Below are 25,089 nucleotides of genomic sequence, written 5' to 3' on the forward strand. Positions count from 1 at the left end.
CCTTTATTTGCCATGGTGATTGAATCCTGATAATTGGACGCATTTCCAGGCAGTCACATGATTTGCGGTGTCAGGATTAGCAGTGCTTCAGACCAAAGGTATGGATTTATAACTGCAAAAAATAGTATAATATTTGTTTGTGGTGCAAAGGCAAACTATTGCTTAGATAGCAACTGAGCGTCTTGGACTGCAAACGTTATTTCTCTGCTGTTGTGCTGGCTCATTCCTCCTCTCAAGTTCCCCAAGGGTCCATTTCTCCCCCCGTGTTTGTACAAACAAAACAAGGGCAGAAACTTCTGCAGGACTGAAACCTCTCCCAGAGGCTCACGAGGGCCAAGGGAAGAAGTGTTGTCTGTACAAAAGTCAGTTTTAGGTCTTAGATGAGGGCAAAGCTTCCCTAGACAGTGAGAAAGGGAGGAAAGTCACATTTTCATAGAGGAATTATATCTAAGTTGTGCTTTCTCCTACACCAAGTGCTTCAGTCCACTCCATACCCTCTTCCACCACAGCATCGTCCTTCAGAGCTCCTTTTCCTCCCACATTTTTCCATCCCCTTCGATATTTCTCTCTCTATTAAATTCACCCCCCTCTCTCCCCAGCCTTCCCGCATGCAAAAGAAACGAGGCAACAATAAAAGCGCGCTCATGCAGGCAGCATGGTACGTGCAGGTCAAGCTATCTGCATGCTACCTCCCTCCTCTCCAACCTTTGCTCTTACTGTTCTGATAACGCCAGGATGCGAATCCAGCCCGCGCGGGTCCCTGCCGTGCTGGGCTGTTGGCGACCATGCTGTCCCAGCAGCTGGGAAGGGTCGGGGAAAGCTTCCCATGGCCCTTTTCAGAGCTTAAACAGGAGCATGGCGTGCACTGCCACCAAGCGGAACACGCCTAAGGGCCACACGAACCCAAGCTGGAAAACCAGCTCATCCTGCTGGCAGATAGATTTGGTCACCAGTTGGATGTCAAACCATGGTATTAAGGATTTGGGGCTGCCAGGCAGGGAGAATCATACGCTCATTCCAGCAACTGCCCCACTGACCAGGGCGAAGAGTGGTGCCAAATCACAGGCAGCACGACAGGAGTAACCAGGAGGATGGGGTGGCCAGGACGATCTGTAGCCACAGGGCTAGGAGATGATGAGGGCCAGGGAGCAGATCCCATCACCCACCCACCACGGCACCCAGGTGCCAGAAGTCACCAGGGGTGGCCTCTGCGTGAACACAAAGGCAGTGAATCGTCCCTTCTGGTATATAAGGCTGGTAAACAAAGTCAGGACAGATGCATGGATGGAATAGGCATTGGACAACGGTTGTCGGTTTTCCAGGCATAAGGAATCCAGTCTGCAGGGAGCAAAGAGGAGCGTGGCCCCTGCCTCTCTCCCTGCCCTCTGACAGCGCTCGGGCTCTCTTAGAATCAGAGAATCGTCTTGGTTTGAAGGGACCTTTCAGATCATCGAGTCCAACCATCAACCTAACACTGGCAAAAACCACCGCTAACCCATGTCCCTCAGCACCACGTCTGCCCGGCTTTTAAATACCTCCAGGGACGGTGTTTCCACTACTTCCCTGGGCAGCCTGTTCCAATGCTTGACAACCCTCTCAGCCTCTTCAAGCTTCAGGATGATCCACCCTGTTCACTTCACTCATGATTCATATAGAAACTTCACTTTGAAAGCTTTGGAGAGCCTGACAGTGGGTACCTGGCCAGCCTGGGCACGGCTGGGTGCGGCCACTGTCACCCGCTGGCGAGGGACAGCAGGCGGGGTTAGGGGTGAGATGCTGTCACAGCCCCACCTCTGCTGTCTCCTCAGCTGACAAAAGGCCGCAGGGAGGAGAAGGCTGAGCCAGCGGCATGTCAGGTTGCCAGTGGCCCTCCCCTGGCAAGCAGCACCCAGCTCCCGGGCCAGAATGGCAACACCGTGCATTACTCCTACAACACAAGCATCCTGAGCGCCGCCGCCTGTGCGGGGGATGCTCAGCTGTCGCACACGAGCTCACAACCTATTTCAGTATAGGAAATTTCACACTTCAAATCAGCGCTCCTGCCTCTTGCGCATCACTTCCCTCCACGTGACCACGCCACGCCATGGGCACATGGCCACAGCACCAACGTGCAGAAACGCCGGGGCAAGCTGAGATGCACGATGGCTTCTGGGCACCTTCCCGGGGAATTCAACCTTGTCAGCTCCACGCGACTGCCATGGCAGAAACAGCTGCCTCGCCTGCCACCGGGAGAGGGAAGGACTTTGTTTTCTGTGTTTACGTGGAACAATGGTAAAAAAACACAAAAGCAAGGGAGCGGCTAAAAGGCAGGTTTTGCTGGGAGGAGCCAGGGGTAGTGGTCTGGGCAGCTCTGGGCAACCGGAAAGTCTGTGGGGGTTTTGCTCCTCTCAACGCATGCGGTGCTTTAGCAGGGATGGGATGGAGAATTGATGACAGAAAACAGCATCAGGATGCTGGCCCTAATTCAAAATGAATCCAGCAGAAGCATTACGCATATTAGCTATTTGCAAGGAGGGCTATTAAATAACAAGACGCAGGCCAACCACAGGCACAAACACTGAACATGCCCGGTTTTAATGTCTGCGCTGCAAGAATACATTTCACTAAGTTTGTTTTGTCATGAGCTAAATACTATAAAGTTTTCACCAACAGTCTTCAGGCAGAAAAAAAAATTCATTGAGAAGCCAAGTCCAGACAGGTACAACTTTGTTTTCACCAACTGTACTGCTGAAGAAAGCAGAGGGAGCAGAGCACGGAGGGACTGCGCTGGCCTGTTCCCAGCCTTGTGGCTGGTAAATTTCTTTGGTTTAGGATATTTTTTAAAAACTCTGGAGGGAGATGACATAGGTCACCAGTGGCATTGTTTCAAATCAGCAAGTGAACCATGTTAGCATCTCTACGTTTCGCACGGAAATAATAATTCAGCAGGATAGCCAGCAGCTACCATTCCTGCCCAGGGCAATCCTCTGCCAACAGCTTCGGAAGAGCCTGGCTGGGGCAGCTCCAGCTCCCCGCGCTTCTGGAAGCCCAGGGACAGATGTTCCCAGGGCAACCTGCCTCGGCGCAAGTGATTCACCCCACCGTTTGCTCTGCCCCACAGACCCACGTGCCTCCCACCCTCACCCCACGGTGAGGTTCCAGCTCCCGGTGGGACTGGGGACCGTGGCAAAGCCGTGCTTCCATTGCCCAGTGCTCACGCGATGTCTGCATCGCCCCAGGCTGCGTGGCAAAGCCCCCGCACAAGCTGCATCACATCAAGACATCTCATGTAGTTTGTATTTACTAATGGGTAACTTCCATCAAGCTCACACCAACAATCAACAGCTGCATCCGGAGCCACAGCAAAAGCATCTTAGAAGTTGCCTACAAAATATTATCTGAACCACCAGGGTTGCAAAAGTTCTACGGCAAACAGCTGCATCAGAAACATGCTGCTTCCCTGCTGCTGTGCGGAATGCCACCAGGCTGGGCAAGAGGAATGGTCCAAACCAGCCTCACTCACCGCCGCCGCACGGGCAGTTCCCAGGCAGCTTCTCTCATTGCGTGGCTGCTTCTCCACGAGGCAGGGAGAGGAAGGCAATCATCAAGAAGAGGAAGAGGATGTAAAAAGCCCGTAGCAATTAATGGGTATGTTCTTGGACCTATTTTTAGTTTACATCTTGTGACTGACCAGATTTCAGATTGGTGGCGTCTTAAATTAAGGCACTATTACTGAAACTGCCCTTTCTTAGCTGACAATGTTAGCTTCCCTTTGAGCTAACGACAACAGAAGTTTTTTCCATTGATTTTAAAATGCTTGGACCCACCTAGGTTATACCCTTGCCCAGCTGCCTAATTTTTAGGCCTTAATTCACGGATCCTGTTTGCTGCTGGGTTCATCCCCACAGTTCAGAACACGATGCCGTGTTTAAAGGCGGTGGGGCTCACATTGCAGCAGGGGCATTTCCCTGCTGAGCCCCAGCACGATCCTGCACCCTGCGGTGCCACCTTCAGCAACCGGCTGCATTTCACTGCCTGGCTGCTGCGGGGATTCTGCATCGCTGGCCATTCCAAAGGGCTGGCTGAAGGCCACCTGCAGAGAGCCCCGGCTCAACTCTCCAGGGTTTCCAGCATTTGCCAAACCCACACTTTACAAATCAGAAGGTCTCTGCAACTGCAGAAAGAAGCGGCGGGAGCTGCCATGCCAGGGGACTGTGCTCCAGCTTCCCTGGGGGCCTTGGCTGGAAGGAGACGCTCCATCATAGAGTCACAGAATGGTTTGGGTTGGAAGGGACCTTAAAGCCCACCCAGTGCCACCCCCTGCCCTGGGCAGGGACACCTCCCACCACACCAGGTTGCTCCAAGCCCCCTCCAACCTGGCCTTGAACACCTCCAGGGATGGGGCAGCCACAGCTTCTCTGGGCAACCTGGGCCAGGGGCTCACCACCCTCACAGCAAAGAATTCCTTCCCAATATCTCATCTAAATCTCCCCTCTTTCAGTTAAAACCTGATCCCTCTCATCCCATGGCTCCCCTCCCTGATCCAGAGTCCCTCCCCAGCTTTTCTGGAGCCCCTTGAGGGACTGGAAGAGGCTCCAAGGTCTCCCTGGAGCCTTCTCTTCTCCAGGCTGAACCCCCCCAGCTCTCTCAGCCTGTCCTCACAGCAGAGGGGCTCCAGCCCTCTAATCACCTTTGTGGCCCTCCACTGGACCCGTTCCAACAGGTCCATGCCCTTCTTGAGCTGAGGAGTCATTCCCATGACTTTTTCACACGGCCCTTGTAAAGGCGAGGAGGAAGACGCTGGTCTTCCAGCTTGTTTTGTTCTGCTTTGCTTTCAGTGCAGGACTTGGTGAGCTGCAAGACAGAGGACCCAGGTGTTGTCCCTACCACGGTTGTCCCCTGGAAGCCGAGAGGATGGCACGGGAAACCCACTGATGCCCTCCCGGCCCTGGGGTGGGCACAGCATCCATCCAGCCCTGCCCCTGCCCCCTGACTTCTTGGTAAGGGCCTGGAAGGGATTGGCTTCGCCCCGCTTTACAGAATCACAAACAACCCAGGGGCGGCTGGAGCCACACCGGTGGCACAGTTTCACAATGAACTCGCTGCGGTTCAGCAAACCTCAGGCACCTTGTGTCTGAGGAACAGGAACCTTGGCCACCGAGGTCTGCAGGACGCGAGCCCAGCCCTGCAGGAAAACGAACTCACTATGGTGTCAAAAAGCCAACAAAACTCTCGAGAACCTGGCATTTGGGACGTGTCCCCCACTGCGGGTACCCTGGGCCTGCAGGTGCCACCTGAGGTACACCAGTGCCCTCTGGGCAGGGCCCAGGACAGCTTTCTGCTCTGGAAAACAAACTCAAGATCAAGAAAACTACGGAAAAGGCTAATGTTATACTCGATAACAGCTTGCTGCCTCCTGCACCTCTGCTGCGCAAACCACTGTTTCCTGAATTGAGGTATCAGGCATGAAATATTTCACATGCTGGAGCAACCGTCACCATCTGCTAAGTGACAAACAGAACTTAAGCCTTTCCTGGTATTTAATGCATAAATCAGGGCGCGTCCTGTGTGGCTGTTTGTGATTCTGTAATTGAAAACTCCCCGTCTTGCTTGGGGAGGCGGCAGTACGAATGCTCGCACAGCCGGCGTAGCTGCAGTCTAAACCACTTTCTATGGAAGCGTTTCCACGGCATGCCCGACTGGGGTGTGCGTCTGATGCTGCTGCAGCAGGAGGGTTGCAGTGGCAGCAGAAGTGCCTGTGAGCAGCAGGTAAGGCCATACCTGAAGAACCAAGGACTTGCTTCCTCGGCTATCCTCTTTTCCCCACAGCTAATATGGTTTTATCCTTTCCTTCCACTCCACATCTCACCAACCAGGTGAGTAGTGACTCGACCATTACTCATGGCCCCGTGGGTCTGGCCCGCTGATCATACGCATTTATTTCTGCTCTTATCCCTCCAGACGCTCATCGATTACCCTACCAAGCCCATACCCCAGAAGCAGATACCATTGCCTGGGGCCAACAGGCCCCGTGCAGTCAAAGTGAGAAGACAGATCTCCATGCTTGGAGAGCATTGGCTTTGCATGGTAACCCCCTACACCCAGGAGCTCCTGGGAGGTCTCCTGTGCAAAAGCCGCATGTTATATATTGTCACCTAAAAATATGCTTCACCAACACTACACACAGCACTTGCAGGCAGCAGAGAGGAAAGGCTGATGGCTGGTGTCAGGGAGGGTTCGTGCCATGGGGGGAACGGGACAGGTCTGGCCCTACCTGCTGCGGTCACGAGGACACAGCACTCGGTGTGTCTGATATTTATGCCCCAGTTCGGCACTTCCCCTGCTCCGCTCTCCACCGCAGAGCACCAGCTCACCTCCCTCTCACGCCTCCAGTCACACAGGCTCCGCATCGATACACACGAACAGAAGCACATGCAGCAGATGGAAGGAAGGGGTTACCCCCTCCACCCAGCAGGTCACACCTGGAACACTGCACCCCCTTTTGAGTCATGTCCCCCCCCAGCACAAGAAAGCTCTTGACAAACTGGAGCAATAAGCCCAAAAACCTTGAAGCCACCAGGCCAGCCAGGGGCAGAGAGCCCCTCCTGTGAGAGGAGGGGAAGTGGGGTTGTTCTGCTGGAAGGGAGGTTTTGGGGGGGCTTATAGCACCCTCCTGCTGGGGGCTTGTCGAGAAAGTGGAGCCAGCCTCTTTCGAGGGTGCACAGCAGGAGCACAAGAGAGAAAAACTGAAATGAGAGGTTCAGCCTGGGTATCAGGGGGTGTTTTTACCTGCAAGGACAGTCCAGCAGCGGGACAGGTCACCTGGGAGGTTTCCATCCTTAAGAGGTTTCCATCCCTGGAGGTTTCCAGGAGTCAAAACAGCCCAGGGCAACTTGGTCTGATCTTGTGCCTGAGCAGGAGGTTGAACTAGAGCCCTCCCTTCCCACATGAATCATCCTTCAAGCCCGCTCTGCTGTGTTCTTCTAACTGCAAGCAGATCATCACAGGTGGTGCAGCTCACCAGAAGCTCTTTGCTTTCTCCTCCTGCTGAGTGCACTGATTTACCATCTGTTTATCATCATTATTCAATCAGCAGCTGGCTTCCAGACCACGCTTTCAGAAGAGCTCTTTTCTTGTCAAGTTTTGATTATGTTTCAGATAAGTTCTGGTAGTAAGTCTCTTCTCCCACACCTCACAGCCATAGAAACAGAGCTGCTGGTGGCTGTTCCCTCCCTTGTCTGCTGTTTCTCTGCTGCACAGAAGTGCAGAAGCATAAAGCTCCCAGGTGAAACCACCTACATCAGCTCCAACAGCAGAGCCAAATCCACTTTACATGGCATTTCCACCTAAGTCTTTCACACTAGCGATGGCGTTCTATGCACCGGGGTGCTGCCTTAATATTTGCTTTATCAAGCTCCAAAAAAAAAGGACTCTAAACTTACTATCAGAGGAAAGCTGAATCATCAGTAACAAGAAATCTGCCCTCCCCCAACCAAGAAACATTAGACCAAAAGCTTTCACTAAACTGGAATGGGGAATAACCTTCCCGGGCTGGCGGTGCTGCTGCTGGAAGACAAAGAGGTCCCTCTGGTCACACTCTTTCTGTCCCCAGAGGGACACTGGGAGAGCACAGCCAGCAATTCTGAGTCTTGAGAAGCCCTGCCTGCCCCGGGCTTTGGTGTTATTGCAGCCCTGCACAAAGTGCTTTTAGTTCCTCAGGAAGCCTCTCAAACTAAATAACCCAGATGCAGAAAACTAAAGCACAAGAGATCCCTTGCCCTCCACACAATGCGGGTAACTCCTCTGAATGCACTTTTAATGCACGTTATTACTAGAATAAGCCACAGTAGAAAACTCCTCATTTCTTACTGAAGTATGTAGGAGCGGAGGGCAATTGGCATAGATGGGTTAGGAAGAGGCATTCGGTGCCTTGGAATTTCTTCCCTTGTTTGAATGACACTCCCATTCATACAGGGGCAGACATGAGCTGCCCTCAGGCCCCCATCCAGAGGACAGGAGAAATATCCACAGAAGTGTCCTGTACAGTGGAAACAAAGAAAAGAACAGGTGCAGTGAAAGAAAGAGAGGAAAACCCAGAAATATTGAGTAAAAAAATAGAAGAGGAAAGCCTAGAGCCAGTAGAATTTGGCTTCTGTCTATGAATGAAAAAATAAAAAAGGAAGAAACAGTTTCATTTTGTCTTACAATGCAACACGCTTAATGTGCTAGAGACACATCTGTGCACTCAGCTCCACCAGTAATGTTTTCCTCGTTTCCCTCTCCGTTTCAGGGCACCCAGTAATGCTCTTCAATCGTTTCGATTTATGCCAGCCGATGATGGCCCACAGCACCCACTGCAGGGAAATGACTGTTTATTTACTAATCTTCTGAGGGTAAAATGGAATTAAACCCAAGAATGACTGCAGCAGTTTTAAGCCACGTGTAGTTCAAACAACAAGATGCAAACTTCCTTAGATATATCCCTAAAATAGGTGTTAGAAACCCCAGATCAAGAGTTATTAAATCCCAGACTCTGTAGTTTACCTGCCCTTATTTCTCAATGCAATGTCCCAGTAAATTAGCCTGGGGTCTCCTATCTAACCCCAGGACATCAGCAAACCAGTGCATCCCCACATCGGGACTGCACTCCTCAGTTCTCTCCACCACTTCAGTAAGAAGCAATAAAAATGTCAAACAGCCTCAGAGTCCCTGGTGCAGAAGAGCTGACGGGCTGCAGCAGGGGCTCAGCCCACGGCTGGGGCTTTGCTGGCTGATAAATGGGCCAATGGACCTCCTGGCTCCTTCCCTCCCTCCCTCCCTCCGCTAGACATCAGCACCACAAAGCCCTTGCTGATGGCAGGATACAGCCACCGCCACATGCCCCTGCCGAAACTGCCGCATGGAAAACCCCGCCTGTGGCAGACTGCTGAGCTCAGGTGAATCATGGAATCACAGAATGGTTACAGTTGGAAAGGACCTTAAAGATCACCTTGTTCCACTCCCTGCCCTGGGCAGGGACACCTCCCACCACACCAGGTTGCTCCAAGCCCCGTCCAACCTGGCCTTGAACACCTCCAGGGATGGGGCAGCCACAGCTTCTCTGGGCAACCTGGGCCAGGGGCTCACCACCCTCACAGCAAACAATTTCTTCCTGAGATCTCATCTAAATCTCCCCTCTTTCAGTTAAAACCTGATCCCTCTCATCCCATGGCTCCCCTCCCTGCTCCAGAGTCCCTCCCCAGCTCTCCTGGAGCCCCTTGAGGGACTGGAAGGGGCTCCAAGGTCTCCCCAGAGCCTTCTCTTCTCCAGGCTGAACCCCCCCAACTCTCTCAGCCTGTCCTCACAGCAGAGGGGCTCCAGCCCTCCCAGCATCTCCAGGGCCTCCTCTGGCCCCGCTCCAACAGCTCCGTGTCCTTCTTGTGCTGAGGACTCCAAAGCTGGACACTCCAGCTCCAGTGAAGAGCTCCAGCTGCCGATTACAACATTCAAATACCAACGGACACAAAAACCAGTCGCAAGGTAAACAGCAACATGCTGGATCATACCAGAACCCAGCAGCTGTACAAAAAAAAATGCATTACGGCAGCTCTACTTCCTATTTCCTTTTCCTTACAGCTCTGAAAATAATAGCTGCAAAGGTCAGGGGGTTTTGGGACAGTTGCTCCTCACCAGGCTGTTGCTGCCGTGGGACCAGCCGAGCACCCTCCAGAGCCAGGTCCCAAAGCCCCAGCCTCATCTTTCCTCCTGATTTCCCACCTGCTTTACCATCGGGGGGCAAAGCAGCGCAGCGCAGAAGCTGGTTGATGAGAGGAGCTTTGGTGATGGTGCCCCAGCGCTGGTGGTGGGGCACGGAGATGTCCGGGGTGGGGAGGGACCAGCCCTGGGCGGTCAGGGCTGAATCTGCTCCTCTCTGGTAGCGCCTGATGAAGGCTCTCTCAGAAACAAGCAAATTCTTACTGAATTTTTACGTTGAAGCAATACTAAGGCTCCTGGCCAAAATCAACACTGAACTGGGTTATTTTCTGTACAGCTACAGGGAGCGTTTGGTCTAAGAGCCTGCGGCAGGGAAAGCACAAGCATCGTAGGAGCAAGAATTAACACCCAGACCCTGGGCGCGACTTGCACCACCAGAAAAACCACTTTCCTCCTCCCTCCTCACCATTGTGCGCTATGAGCCCAAAATGGCAGCACCATCCCTGGTGGAAAATGAGGCCCCTGGGCACAGTGGTGGAACCAGAATTAATTAAATATGCAAAACCTCACAAACTTGCAGAAGCAGCAATATAGCAATGGGATGACAGGAGCGCGACCGGGCCGGCTCCAGTCTGAGTCACTGCCAGGTATCCGCGCAATTTTCTAATGACCTGAGACGGGCAAATTTTACAGGGTATTTGAGATTCAAATTGGTGTCCGTTTTGCTTTAATATTAAAGGACAGGGAGGTGGCACAAGGTTTGATAGAAGAGAAAGCTGGCAGAAGGGGCTAGCTAAAAGGAAGAGTGGGGAAAAGTCGGGTGTAGGCAAGAGGAGAGGAGGACAGGGATTATTTCCATGGCCAGAGCACAGCAGATCGCACAGTGTAAATATCTTACTCTAGCTTGTATTGCTTGCAGTCTTAAAGGAGGGAAAGATTTTGTAGAAAGGATTATAAATGCCCATTTGAAGACAAAAAAGCAATAGGAACATCAAAGATTTCATTTAAAATAGCTTTTATATTTATATTTATATTTAAAATAGATTTCTATTTTAATCTATATTTAAATCTATATTTGATCCATATTTCTATTTAATCTATATTTAGAATAGATTTCATTTAAAGTATGTCTTGGTCCAAGGCTCAGAAGCCCTTGATAAGCAACTGGTGAAAAGGGCCTGAAGCCAATGACAGAGGCAGTGTGAGGAAATGGGAACTGAAGCAACATCTACTGATGGGAAAAGAGAAGTGGCCAGGATATTCCTCAGCTGGTTTCACATCCAGGCACCTCCTTTCACGCACAGTCACTCCAGCTTTACGATGAGTGGCAAAGCGAGAGGTCCGGGCCAGCGCCAGGTGTCCAAGGGTGTCAGGGTGCCCATGGAAACACACCATCGTGTGGGGGCTGATTCACGGGGCACTTCTTGTTTAAGATACCATTTCCCCTCTTGTACAAAAACTGCAATAGGGAAAGTAACCTCTTGGTTGTAAAATCTGGAGAAAAGGAGGCCGAGGGGAGACCTTCTCGCTCTCTACAGCTCCCTGAAAGGAGGGTGTAGCCAGGGCGGGTCGGTCTCTTCTCCCAAGGAACAGGCGATGGGACAAGAGGAAACGGCCTCAAGGTGAGCCAGGGGAGGTTTAGGATGGGTATTAGGAAAATATCTTCATGGAAAGGGTTATCAAGCATTGGAACAGGCTGCCCAGGGAAGTGGTGGAATTGCCATCCCTGGAGGTATTTAAAAGCCGGGCAGACGTGGTGCTGAGGGACATGGGTTAGTGGTGGTTTTTGTCAGTGTTAGGTTGATGGTTAGACTTGATGATCTGAAAGGTCCCTTCCAACCCAGGCAATTCCATGATTCTATGATTCTACCTACCACTGCCAAACTTTACTTGTTTTCTACCCAGGAGAGAAAATACTGAAAACAAAGCAATCTGTAACTTGTACTAGGTTTTAAGAACTATTTCGGATTAGTAAAAGAAAGTGTAATGATAGAAGCAAGGCTGTGGCGGTGTGCTCTCCCCTTTTCCCTCACGCGGCTCCTGCTCGAGCCATGGCCATCAGCGGGAGTCGTGATGAGTTGCACTTGAACTACGGGGGATGGCTGGCAACATAATCAAAACACTGTCTGGAGTGGGAACCTAGGTATCTCGTTCCCATGCGAATATGACTATAGGTCAATTCTCTTACTCCATAAATAGTGGACAGCCCAAGAGCCCTTGGAGCTCTCCTGCACGGCAGCGGGCTGCACGCCAGGATCTCTCCTTGAGTGGGGACGCTCGCTTAAGGTTCTACTCCTCGAGGTTGAGACATTCCTTGCCGCAACAGATTCTCGGTAAGTGACTAATAGCACGCTAAACTTTGAAATCTTAGCTAAGTGATATAAAGGATTGATTGCGCATATATAATCCTTTAGACATAAACCGCTGACCAAGTCTGGGACTAGGACTGGATCCAGCCTAGACTCCTCTCTGAGAAGGAGTTTAGAAAGCCAGGGGGTCCTTTCCGAACCTCGCGACCCAACGGGAGGGTCTCCCTGACGGCTTGTCTGGCCCTGGCCTCTATGCAGTAAATAATCAAGCATACCCTGGCATCGAAACTCATAGAACACTGTCCCATTCACTACTAACTTTGTTAAATCACTGTTTTATGTTAATAAATATTTCACCACTACTCTCCTTACAAGTGAAGTTAATCACTTCGCCCGCGACACCGGTGCAGAGTAAAGGGCACTGCAGGCCCGGGGGACACGTTGCAGTTTGGTGCCAAGAGGCAGATGGATGCAGGGGGCGTTGCAGAAGTCACGGTGCAAACGAGCACCCAACTCCTATCCATAGGTACCCGACCCACGCCTAAAGCACCAGGAGGTGCCCCGGGATGTGGATGCACCTCAGGTCTGCTCATGGGGCCCACAGGGCACCCCCAGAATAGCGTAACCCCAGACTCGTGCCCGCGGGGACAGCACAAGCCAGCGCAGCAGCCTGCAAGCACTTGTCGTGGCTGCAGCATCTGCGTTACCTCCCTCACAATGCGTGGTTGTGTGGGTTTGTTCCAGACCAGCCACGTACAGGGGAGGGTTTATGTTTCTGCTTGCTTATACTTACATACAAGAAAACACATCGATATACCCCAGCACCACAACAACCAGCTGCCTGCAAGGAGGCAGCAGGGACAGCCCTGGCTGTACCCTGAGACCGGGCTTGCTTTGATTCCTAACCTAACTCTGCCCAGCAGGGACTCCCCGCTTCTTCCCCGTGTAACCCACAGCGATGTACATCATTTAAAGACGCGCATGGAGAGGCTTTTGAATTGCAAGCATTTCTTCAGCAGCAATTTGTCACCCATATTCTCACCTATCGGTTGCTCCCTCTCCAACTTCTTTGGATTTTGGCAACAAAGTTTAATGCGGTTAAAGTAAAACCTCTCAAAGATTCAGAGGGAAAAAGCTCTTTGCGCTTTGGAAAGAAAGGGGTTCAAAGGGCGGTTGCACAGCTCTGAGCAGTGGCAGCGAGAGGCTGGAGGGCTGTTCTGGGCGCCCTGGGCTCAGACGGGTCCCACACTTGTGGGTGACGGGGTCCCGTGCGCGGGGGCTGGGGGCTCCCCCCCACCACAGCCGGTTCATCTGCCACCAGAGAGAAATCCAGCATCTCCATCAGCACCAGCTGCTGCCAAACTCCTACTGCAAAGGAGGAGAGGGGCACGGCTAGAGCCACACGGTTACATAATTAATTCGCAATTAATTACCCAGTTAATTCAGGCAGAGGGTTCGCACCCACCCTGGGCTGGGCTGAGGTGGAGGAGAGCTGGGGGAGGCCAAGCGTGACCCGGATATGCAGCTCGTGGCGTGTCCCCATCTTAAAACGCATAGCGAGGATGATGCAATTTACCACAGGTCCATTTTTCACAGTCTTTTATCAGAGTCATTTAGAAACGGCAGCGGAGACTGGTGAAGCAGCGCCGCGAGGACTGAACTCACACTCACCTCGAAGCAGCCTGGGAAATATTAACCACAAACTTGAAGTGAATAAATCCAAAGCCGCAGGGTGTTTTTTTTTCTTTTTTCTTTTCTTTTCTTTTTTTTTTTTTTTAAATCTCATCAGCCATGATACTTTATAAAGGCATTAGTAATACTGCAGAAAAGGAGAACTGAGAATTCCAGAGGTGCATTTTATGCAGTATGAAATATGGTCTCCTCCAGTTTCATATCTTAAATTCAACTTTTGCTGTATTCTAGTATAAAATTCAGTTTGAAAGGAGCTGTACAATGGCACAGATGAACAAATATGTTACATGTACACAGGAGAAATGATCCTGCCAACATCTTTGAGGAGATTTAAATGTCGTAGGTTGAGAAATGTATATGGAGTTGCACAGTTCGTTAAGTGAGGACCCAGGGCCTCGTCTGAGGTAAAACTGGTCCCCGTTTCAAACCTCCTTCAAAAAGCCTGACAACCCCAGAAGACTACCTTACCAAGATACAACATGCACATTCATTCCGCCACGTCCCCACGTGCCCGTGGGAATGAGAGCTCTACATTCCTAATACATGCAAAAGCCCCATTTCTAACAAACCAGGTGGTTCCAGGAAAGCAAAGAGACCTTCTGAAGAGAGGGACCGAATTAGTTCAGCCCAGGTTGGTCTTTGTTTTAGTGTTAGGCAGAGGAAGCCCTTGCTGAGGGCTCCTGTTTTTAAGCATTTGGCCACTGAAATCCAGAGATGGTCTGACAATGATCGTGGTAGGGTCCGAGTCCGAGCGTCAGTGAAGATAAATCAAGTAGTAACACACGTGTGAGCGAGGTCAAAACCTCCTGGTGGAAACCGTCCTCCATCCCCATCACAACATGTCTGAGTGCCAAGGCATTGGCTGGTTCCATCGAAATGAATCCACTTCTCTGGAAGTGACCTAAAAATACACACCTGGCACGCCAGCGTTCCCAAAGCTCTTACACAGAGCAGAAACAGGCCGAGTTCTGGCTCCAGAACGCACAAGAAATGCCAAAATGAAGATCTTTATCTATAACAGTTGCAAAGCACGTGGCTGTGAACCTGAATTCAGATTCAGGACTAACTCAACCGTCTTTCTTCCACTTTCCCCCATGGTGTCCCCATCTCATGTTGGACACCCCGTTGGCCGTTGCCCAGTCACTGGTGGGGAGCCCTGGAGCTGCTGGGTGTGCGGACCATCGACTGCCGCTCCACCAGAAACCACCACCACTTCCACGGCGGAGGTTTCCCATGGCTTCATCCCATGCCTCTTCTGGGTATAAACCATGTATCAAGCGCTGAAAGGGAAGGGAAAATGTTAATATACTGAATATTACTTTATATCTAGTTCAGCTTATAAAAAGTGTTCCTTCTTTGCCAAAGTGTATTCAGATCTTCACATCCTGATATCTATTCTCCCTGCAAGTGTTACGGGTGTGTACATCTATCTGTCTGTCTGTCTATCTATCTATCCATACACACACACATACATACATATATATATGTTTTTACAACGCTGGCATCAAGACAGCTGGCAGCGTGTTACCTTTGGTATATTTTACAAAGCTCTTCTGCAAACACTGTTGCTCTGTTGCTGAAGCAGCCGCTGACAGGTCTGGCAACACCCTGCCAACCACCCTCCCGTCTCACAACCTTATTCCGGCCATATTCCCTTCCGCTGGGGAAGCACCATCGTCTCCCTCACAGCAGGACCCAACCCGTGTGGGGCGGAATGCAGGGTCTGCCTTGCAAAAAGCTTCAGCACGGCAAGACGTGAAGACGGAGAACTGCATTTTTCTAATGCTCCTACCCCAAGATCACCTCCAAGACAAAAATTCTCTCCTTCCAGTCTGACTGGAAAATGAAAACTTAGATCAGGGACCCTAAAATTTTGTAACCCGCCACCAACAGCTGTGGGAGTCCTTGCCACAGTCTTTGCTTCCCTAAATTTTATCCATTCCAGCCTACCCAGCTCACCATGGAAAATAACTGCCCCCATTCCTCATCTCCTGCACTGTCTTGAGGTGCTTTAACTGTCTAAGATCTGCTTTCCCCATGACCCAAGATGATGTTCAAGCACCTGGAGGACAGACCTCACACACCATCCGGTGTGTAACCAGGACCAGTGTCTGACCGCACTGGGACTCGCAGGCTGCCCACGCCTTGTCCTGGGCGATGGCCCGGAGCACTACGAAGTGTGAAGTGACTAATGCAGGGCTCGCTGCTGGCGAGGAGGTAGCTGAAGCTCTAGAGTTTATGGCTACCTGAGCAATAAAATCCAAGCAAGTTGTGTATAATGAGAAATATGAACCAGGCTGGGGAGTTGTGTGCTGCTGAAGATCTGAGAGACGGACACGGGGATAAGCTCCAGCCTCTGGGTGATTATTTCCCAGACACGCTTCACAGGGTGCAGCACCCAGACATGCTTTTAAATAAATGTGAGGGCTGGTGTGTCAGAGATGAGGGCACAGAGATGGTGTCTCCCAAACCCCGAGTCCTTCCCAGAAGCTGCGCCCCCCAGCAGCACCGCTCCGGGTGCCCGTCCGCACAGCGGCTCCTGAGGTTTCATGCAGTTCCATCTCAGGAACTCCCCTCCTCAGCTTGCTCAGAGTCTGCGGCAGCTTTTTCGAAGCACCGCTTATTTCTCTGGCTCGTACCTTTCCCACAAGCTGCTTCCCCTTGCACAGCCCAGCTCCGCTGTGACGTGCGAATCCACCACGGAAGCCCGAAGTTCCACCCCCAAGTAAGGAAGCTGCGATTCCCCCGGAGGAGGGCGGCTGGGTACAGAAATGCAAAGGGACCGAGGGATTTGCTCCAAAGTCGCAGAGGATGCTGGGCTGGGCAGGAGCGGGGCAGATGCAGCATCTCCTGACACTCGGGCCATGCACGGAGAGTTTCCCCTCTTCACACTCCATCCCCGAGCCCGTAACGCTCCATGCAGCCAGGAGAGGATGAAGGTCCACAGGGGAAACCCACCGAGCCCAGGAACAAAGATCTACCGGGGGAAAACACAAAAGGAGCAGTCTCCTGAGCAATAATTCGCATTTTCTCACAAAATAAACAGATCTAAGTCACCACTGGAATGATTCTATCCCCTAACAAAGGAGGGACAGTAAAAGGGCTCAGGAAAACGAGGGCGCTTGCGGAGGAAAAATAGCCGATGCGAAAGAAATTTTCGCTTTGCCTCAAAAGGAAAAAAAAAAAACAACAACCCAGCACAAATGATACCTAGCTTTCTTCAGCAGAAAACCGGAAAACTTTGTCTGAAAAGCATAGAAAAAGTGGTTTGGATCAGAAGAGGAGCGAAGCAGTTTTCCACAAATCACAAAAACCATGGACAACTTCTGTGGAAAGCAGATAATTTATGCAATTATTTTTGTTGCTGAGGTCTCTTTGCTTCCCCTCACTGCTGTGGATGGCTGTGCTGGGCTCTCTTCCTGCCGGTGGGAGCTGATGGACACACAGAGGACTCCTGACCTAACCCTTAAGTCAAGTTGATGGTGGACTCCAGGATCTTGTTGCCAACCAGCAGAAAAGAAACGTGCTCTAATACGAAATGAGCCAGAAGCATTCCCGCGGGAAGGTAAGACCTGATCTCCTGGTGGTTTCAGTCTTGGATCTACCACTGGCATCGTCCAAGCTCAAGACCAAATCTGAATTTTTCCCTTTTGAGCTCTTGAAGCGTGCAACATCTCCACGTGAGCCATGTCTGGCGTGGGAAGCAGAACTAGAGAAGAGCCTGACATTTAAGGGCAGAAGTCACCATTCCTGTGCAGCATCTGCAGAGAGAGGTCTTGGCCTCGAAATAACCCTTCTAGTACAGGGCTCCAACAGCTCTGTGTCACATCAGATGGACTAATCTTCATGACCGCAAGATCAGATCCATCAAATTTATCATCCTCTTGCAAAAGAAGATAAATCTGTATTACCCTGAGACTCCTTGCTGACTGAATAAACCATTCTATCATTCTGGATAAAATGAGCCTGGTTTTTTGTCATATAAGTAAGAATTAATTTAAGTGGTGTAATTAAGATTATATCAGTGCTAAAAAATAACACCAGAATCCAAAAGCCTGTCCTTATTTCACGACAAATACTGTGACAATGAATGGCCACTTGAAAATACCACTTATTTGTGATACATTTCTAAATTCTGTTGTACAGAGCCATGAAGTTCTGCATTACCACGATGAAAAACTCATACTTTGAAGAACAGCTGTACGAAGCAGAGGTCAAATGCTAATCCAGATACAAATATAAAACTGAACAAATAAATCAATAGGCTTAAAATAAATATTACACATTACAGCTGCAAGTCTTTATGTCCTGTTATCTTGCACATTAAAAAAACAATTACAATTTTTTTTTCTTGCTCAGCAATGTCTGCCCGTGCGTGTTGGAGGAGCAGGACGGAAGAAGTCCAACAGCTGATCTAACTGCAGTGTTTACGTGGGGGGCCAATCCAAAACGCAATGAGACAGAACAGGGGAATGATGCAGAAACTCTCCCCACCACCTCCCAGACAGCTTAGCGACAGTCTCTGAGCACCTGCGCTGCTCATCTCCCGTAATCAAATTTTTTATTTTCTTTTTTTAGCCTATGCAAAGAACTTGATTTAAAGTGTTTTATTTGATGGAGGAACAGCCCAGTCTCATACCTGCATCCTCTCCAGCACATGGGACCGCTGACACGACCGGGCAGACGGACCAGCTCCTGACCGACAGACGCTATTAAAGATAGTCCATGCGGCCACAGGTGCGTCTCCCAAAACCCATTGACTTGAGTCTGATGTCTCGATCCAAAGTCCTGGTGAGCCACCAGACCGTGAACACGTCGGGAGCTGGTTCCAGCTTCGGCTGCTCCCTGTGACACCAGCTGGACGGACGAGCCCCCAGCTTCGCCAGTGGCCGCTTCCCGGGGCAGATTTCTACAAATTTGAAATTCAATCTGTAAAACTGATGGCAATTCAGCAAAGTAGCTCCTCTCCTTTATTTCCAGCATTTTCAGTCTCTGGAAAAGGGCATGTAAATAACAAGCAGTAAGTCAGATTGTTCTGGTCCTCTAAAAACTTTGTATTTGATATGTATTTCAGATTATTTTTTTTAACAGTGGTGAAGACACTGCTTAGAATCATAGAATCTTCATGGTTGGAAAGGACCTTTAAGATCATCAAGTCCAACCAAAAGATCATCGAGTCCAACAAAAATGCTTAATGGTATCCTGTCAACAGCCAGCTGGACGTTCCCCCTCCAATGCAAAACAGGCCCTTTGCATGATGCAAAACTCCTTCAACAATATTGATAAGCGACAACCATGAGACAGAATCATACTGGAAAAATGAAAGAACAAATTCTTGCAAAGCCTCTAGTTGGTGATGTCGGAATAATGATTTCGACAAGTGGCATAAAAAGGCAACCCCTTCTTTAAGGTCTCTTTCCTTACCAGTATCTCCCATGCAGCCACAACCAAGTGCATCCGCCACCCGTTTAAACAAGGTCTATAAATCCAAAGGGATGGTACCACTTTCAGGACACCTTCACACGTATCTTCCATGCAGGAACACCGAGGTCCTACAGTGCACACACGTTCCTTGGGTTCCTCAGCCCAGCTCCTCCTCCTGTTGTCCTCTACATCAGAATTGCCCATATTGCTATTTCACAACTTATTTACCTACACAAAATATTTAGAGATGAAAGCCAGTGTGACGGCCATTTCAAGGACAGCCTCCAAGACTTTGAGCTGTATTACCTGTGAAAATGGCTCACAACAGCAGATGGACTTTCCTCAGTCAGAGGGTAAACAGTTTCAAAGACTATATTTAGATATTTTATTTTTTTTGGCTAGTTGGAGTAGTTACTCTGCCAGTAACAAAAGGCACAGCCGCTAAAGAGAAAGGTGGAAATATCTGATGTAAACTTCAGGACAAGCCTTTGGAGCAGCTTGATCGCTTCTCAGCCCCTTACGTTGGGCTGGGATTGACTCATGCGTCGTCCTGAGAAGCAGCTGCAGTTGTACTCTGTATTTACAGGGCTTCAGACCATGTTTAGGCTGAATTTCCCTGTACAACAGCAGTGGCTGGTTGCAGTCCTACTTGTTTATGTAGCTAATGGGATGTCATAGAAACTGGCATTGCTCTCATGGCATCTGTCACCTGCACCTTGCACCCAGCCACCACCAGCCAACCGGCAATAACAAGCATATGGGCATGCAGGGATCACTCCGTTACATCACGAAACAAGATGAAATCAAATACTTTCATGTGCAGAGCATTGTTTGTCTCAAATAACTAAAACAAATGTTGAAATGTGAGTTGTTTGGCACTTTGTCATCACAGCGCTTTCGTCTCAGAAAACATGACTTAGATCAGAAGGGAATTTCCCCAAGTACATTTGAATTTTTGCTTAAATCACCCCATAGAAATATAAAGTGTTTCAGTTGTGTTTATTAAAATAAACACAAAAGAATATCTGTCTTGTTAAAATGAACTGAAATATTTAATTTTTGCTCAGCCTGACTGTGACACGTCCACCTGAGCTACCATCAAGCCATGACATTTCTGAGTAATTTTTGCATCTCCTGACTCCACTTCTGTGGTCAGAGTCCTTAACCTGACTACGCTGCTTATAACACAATCTATTTAACCTTTAATTACAACTTGGTGCCACCCCATGGATGTTCATCACCACTAATGAGACCGTTCCCATGGGATGAAACCCTGCTTCCCCATGCACTCCGCTCTGTTTTGGTGTTGAGGAGCACAGCGGTGGGTGACTGCCCCCAGAGTGGGTTCAGTGGAGACCCTTCTTATGTTGTATATTGAAAGGGTGACTGAAAAACCTGCAAATTTGGATTTTCAGCTTCATACCTGCCATTCTTTTATCTCTGTTAACGCCCAGTAGCGCGGGCACATTACAAGAAGAAAGCGCCGAGACCAGCAGTTACGTAATACAGCTAATATTAATCAGTTGAGTCACAGTAACTATGTCAAAATTTCCTGCGGGGAATGTGTTTCGTTTGCTTATGATTTGTATTGTTAGTTGTTTTTTTTTCAAAGTTCATGCAAATACCTTTTGAACTTGTCTACAACCAAGCCAATAAAAGCAAGCTGACCTTCACACGCGCAAGACGCTGGAGCAGGTGAACTCAGGACAGAGCAAGCCCTCTCCATGAGATGTGGCATCACCTTCCTCCTGTGTCCCCCGCCCTGCTCCTCACACTTCGGCAGAAGCCGCAGCTCTCTCAAGCTTTGCTCACCACGACGCAGCTCGGGTTTTTGCAGCTATTTTCGGCACCGCCGCTGTACAGCAGCCAAGTTCACAGGCGCATTTGTGTGATTTTTTTTATTTTTTTTTTCATAACTTCCTCCAAGTAGGTCTTTTTTCTCCATACTAAGCCCAACATTTTTACTCTTCCTAGGTCAACCAAAAGGCATCTTGTCTTGGCATCGCGCCTATCTGCCGGGGCCAGTTGCAGCATTTCTTATGAACGGTGCCAGCTCCCAGGGCGGGGAGAGCAGGCTGGGAGGTGGGGATCTGGCTTATTTACCAAAAGCCCATCAAAAACTATCTCTGTAGTGCAGACTCAGCGCCTTCAGAGCTAAAAGGGTAAGGATTTGAGTGCTTCCCCACGGGAAGGCAGCTCCCACTGGGTACACACTTTGGGGACTGAAGACAATGCTATTTTTGTTCCATTTTTATGGCTGTTGTTGAGTCCACGTTGGGTTCCCCATCCTACCGTGGACTTCACCGAGCCCCTGGTATGTGCCAAGGCTGAGTTATTGCACTGCTTGAAAGCAGAGGGGAAGGCGGAGGAAACGACGCTGGCGGGGCGTTAGTGCACGAGCAGACGCATGCTCCGGATGTACGATAACAACATCCTGCCAAGTGCAGGAAGCTCTGTTTGCTGGCAGCCCTACAGCTCTCCAGCTTGAACCCCATGGTACCCAAAGTTCATGCATGGTGGTACCCAAGCTCTTGGATGTACATGAAACAGCCTCAAGTTGCGCCAGGGGAGGTTTAGGATGGATACTGGGAAAAATTTCTTCCCTGAAAGGGCTATCAAGCATCGGAACAGGCTGCCCAGGGAAGTGGTGGAGTCACCATCCATGGAGGTGTTTAAAAGCCGGGCAGATGTGGTGCTGAGGGACATGGGTTAGTGGTGGATTTGGCAGTGCAAGGTTAACACTTGGACTCAATGATCTTAAAGGTCTTTTCCAACCTAAATGACTCCATGATCAACCAAGTGCTGATATTACGCCTACACATGCCAGTTTACAGCAGCAGAGGATTGACCTCTAACCCTCCGCTCTTGCACGTTAATAAAGCACTAAGCGAAGGTTTGGAGCAGGCTGGGGGTGCCCGGCGCTGCAGGGAGTGCTGCAGCTGAACTCCGGCTCTGGAACCAGCGTCACGTCCCAATGGCTGCCGATGAGGAGTCTCTCCTGGAGGTTTTTCCCAGGTGTTAATTCACCTCGTGGGGTCCGGAGCTGCTCTGAGCTCTGGGCTGCAGCTCCCCGCCCTGGAGAGCTCTCCATGTCGCGCAAGTTCAGAGGTTATTAATAAACCACACAAGGGAAGGGTGGAGGGAGAACGTACTTGTGCTCAGAGCATCAAACACGAGCAGACATTTGATGTACTCAAGTGTTTTTCTTCCCTTTTTCAATTGCTGCTTTGATTCTTTGACTTTTTTTTTTTTTTTAGTATGCAAACATTACTTTCAAGCTCTTCCTGTTCTCACATCAAGGTGTATGCCGTTGGCTTTCTCACAGCAAAATTGCCCAAAATCTTTAAAACCTAAAGGTCAGGGGCATTGCCAAGGAGAGATTTCCATGTGTACCCTCGTCTGACACTCTCAGCTCCAGAAAAGCTCCACAGTGGCTCCTGAAGCAGCCTGGCCCAGCCTGCAGCCAACAGCCCCTTTCCAGAGATAGAATCACAGAATGGTTTGGGCTGGAAGGGACCTTAAAGGCCATCCAGTGCCACCCCCTGCCCTGGGCAGGGACATTGCCCACCAGACCAGGTTGCTCCAAGGCCCATCCAACCTGGCCTTGAACACCTCCAGGTATGGAGCACCCACAACCTTGCTGGGCAACCTGTTCCAGTGCCTCACCACCCTTACAGTGAAGAATTTTCTCCTAATATCCAATTTAAATCTACCCTCCCTCAGTTTGAAACCCTTACCCCTCATCCCATCATTACTCTCCCTGATAGACTCCCTCCCCACCCTTCCTGTGAGCCCCCTTTAGGTACTGGAAGGCTGCAAGATGTGGATGAGGTGTTTGCTTTTGAGGATCGACCAGGAGAGCCTAGTTCTCAGCTGATCCCCCAAAACTTGCTTCCTTGTCCACCTTAACCAGCTGCAAACCCAAAATCTGCTCTTCTTGGATGTACACCACTCAGCCACCAAGCCTCCCCCAAAACCCAGAGCTTTCTAGTTCAATGACCAGTGCATAACAATGGTCTCAGCCCCAGCTCCTCTGCACTGCTGTAACCCCCCAGCACATGCAATCCCCCCCGCACACCCTTCCCATGCAGAAAAACTAGCCACGACATCACTGGGGTACGAACACTACCATAAGAAATTCACTGTGATGCTACTGGAAACACACTGTGGTTACCAAAAATAAAATAAAAGAAAATAAAATATCAACAAACTGAAATGCAGAAACAGGTGTCAGGGTCTGTGCAGCCCCCAGTGCTTGGGGTAGTTGGTTGATGGATCAAAAATCTCAAGAATTGCCAACGCAGTCGCGGCCCCACAGACCTGGGGCACCCACCCTTTACTTCCAGCTTCCTGAGAGACGTGCTGGGCAAAGCTTTGGCCATCGCCGATGATGCCCTTCCAGCTCCAGGTGGCTCGATCTCAATATTCCTTTATAGCATTGAATATTGGCCGCTCGAGCTCCCGGCCCGGGCTCAGCCCCGTCCCCCAGCAGCACCCGTCTGCAAAGGCTGGGCAGGGTGGCAGGAGGGACAGGGCACAGCCAGCAGCTACTGCAGCCCCCAGAAACACCCGAGTCAGCCTCACGCGTGATAAAGCCTTGACTCATACTTTCAGGTTCTTCTGGTTTTGATCAAAACGCATCTGTTGCAAATTCACGCGATGCCACGCTGTCCCATGAAACCCCCCCGCACAGATTTGCATCATTTGGAGTAAAGCCCATCCTCCTCCCTTATTACCTAATTACCTTAATATGTTTATCACGGCGTTTCCCAGTAGCAAATGCAATTCCTAAGGTCATGTTTTCTAAAAGAGCCCGGATACCCCATGAGGATACAGATGTTGATGAGGATGAGCTAAAGCCATCGCCCACGGCTCTCACAGACGAAGCCCCCCGCGAGCAGGGAGACCTCAGCCCTGCGGTCCTGAAGGCGCAGCAGAAAGCAAAAGACAATTCAAAGACAGTTACACGAGAACAATTAATCAGAAACAGAAAGCAGCACACATCAAGGGAGTTAACCACAGGAGCATGCCTCCAGTGCTACCCGCCAGGATCACAAACACCAGCAGGTGAGCTGGAAAACCAGCGCCTTGCTGGAAGCCTCCACCAGCTTCGTGGCATTCACTCCTTTGTCTGCAGTCCTTTGCCACGTGGGCCTGATCCAGCACACAGACACACGTTCTCCTGCTTTCCCAGCAGGTTTGTTTCTATTTTTCGAGGATGCAAAAGGCTTGTAATCCCTGTGTGTGCCAACGTGCACCAAAACACTGACTCTGAAGAAACCCCTACCCAGGCACTTCCTACGCTCCTCTGGTGTGTTCAGCATCTGCTCCTGGTAGATATTTCATAGAAGCACAGAATGGTTTGGGTTGGAAGGGACCTTAAAGATCATCCAGTGCCACCCCCTGCCCTGGGCAGGGACACCTCCCACCACACCAGGTTGCTCCAAGCCCCGTCCAACCTGGCCTTGAACCCCTCCAGGGATGGGGCAGCCACAGCTTCTCTGGGCAACCTGGGCCAGGGGCTCTCTGCCCTCACAGCAAAGAATTCCTTCCTAATCTCTCATCTAAATCTCCCCTCTTTCAGTGTAAAACCGTTCCCCCTCCTCCCATGGCTCCCCTCCCTGCTCCAGAGTCCCTCCCCAGCTTTCCTGGAGCCCCTTGAGGGACTGGAAGGGGCTCCAAGGTCTCCCCGGAGCCTTCTCTTTTCCAGGCTGAACCCCCCCAACTCTCTCAACCTGTCCTCCAACAGCTCCCAGAAGTTGCCCAGCCTGTCGCCACTTCTGCAGGCTACCGGGGATGATGGGCACCAGCTCCTTCTGCGCAACCTGTCAGCGGTGCACGTGTATGTCCATACGCCCAACAGCATCCAGCTCCCATTTTCCCCATGCAACACACCATTTATTTCTTAGCTGCCTCAGAATTTCTGTAGGAATAGTGCTTCATCTCAGGAATGCCTGAATATCTAATTATCACCTTAACTGAGGCTTGATTC

General features: G+C 50.4%; 1 protein-coding gene across 10 annotated transcripts in view; it reads right to left on the reverse strand.

The window, feature by feature from the left end:
* Positions 1-25,089, reverse strand: part of LOC141749696 (uncharacterized) — a 45,472-nt gene that overhangs the window by 3,191 nt on the left and 17,192 nt on the right. Inside the window, exons 1-6 of one of the 10 annotated variants that reach the window (XM_074603618.1) lie at positions 20,766-23,731; positions 19,098-19,325; positions 18,313-18,582; positions 16,313-16,650; positions 13,415-14,953; positions 2-112 (exon numbers count right to left, since the gene is read on the reverse strand). In XM_074603618.1, coding sequence (XP_074459719.1) covers positions 14,947-14,953; positions 16,313-16,650; positions 18,313-18,582; positions 19,098-19,301 — 819 coding nt within the window. In that variant the 5' untranslated portion in view covers positions 19,302-19,325; positions 20,766-23,731 and the 3' untranslated portion in view covers positions 2-112; positions 13,415-14,946. Of the gene's footprint in view, position 1; positions 113-10,821; positions 14,954-16,312; positions 16,651-18,312; positions 18,666-19,097; positions 19,326-20,765; positions 23,732-25,089 lie in introns of those variants that run through there. The other 9 variants (XM_074603617.1, XM_074603619.1, XR_012589458.1 and 6 more) reach the window with 9 other exon arrangements.

Source organism: Larus michahellis, chromosome 11 (genome assembly GCF_964199755.1).
Source record: "Larus michahellis chromosome 11, bLarMic1.1, whole genome shotgun sequence".
Classification (NCBI taxonomy): Eukaryota; Metazoa; Chordata; class Aves; order Charadriiformes; family Laridae; genus Larus; species Larus michahellis.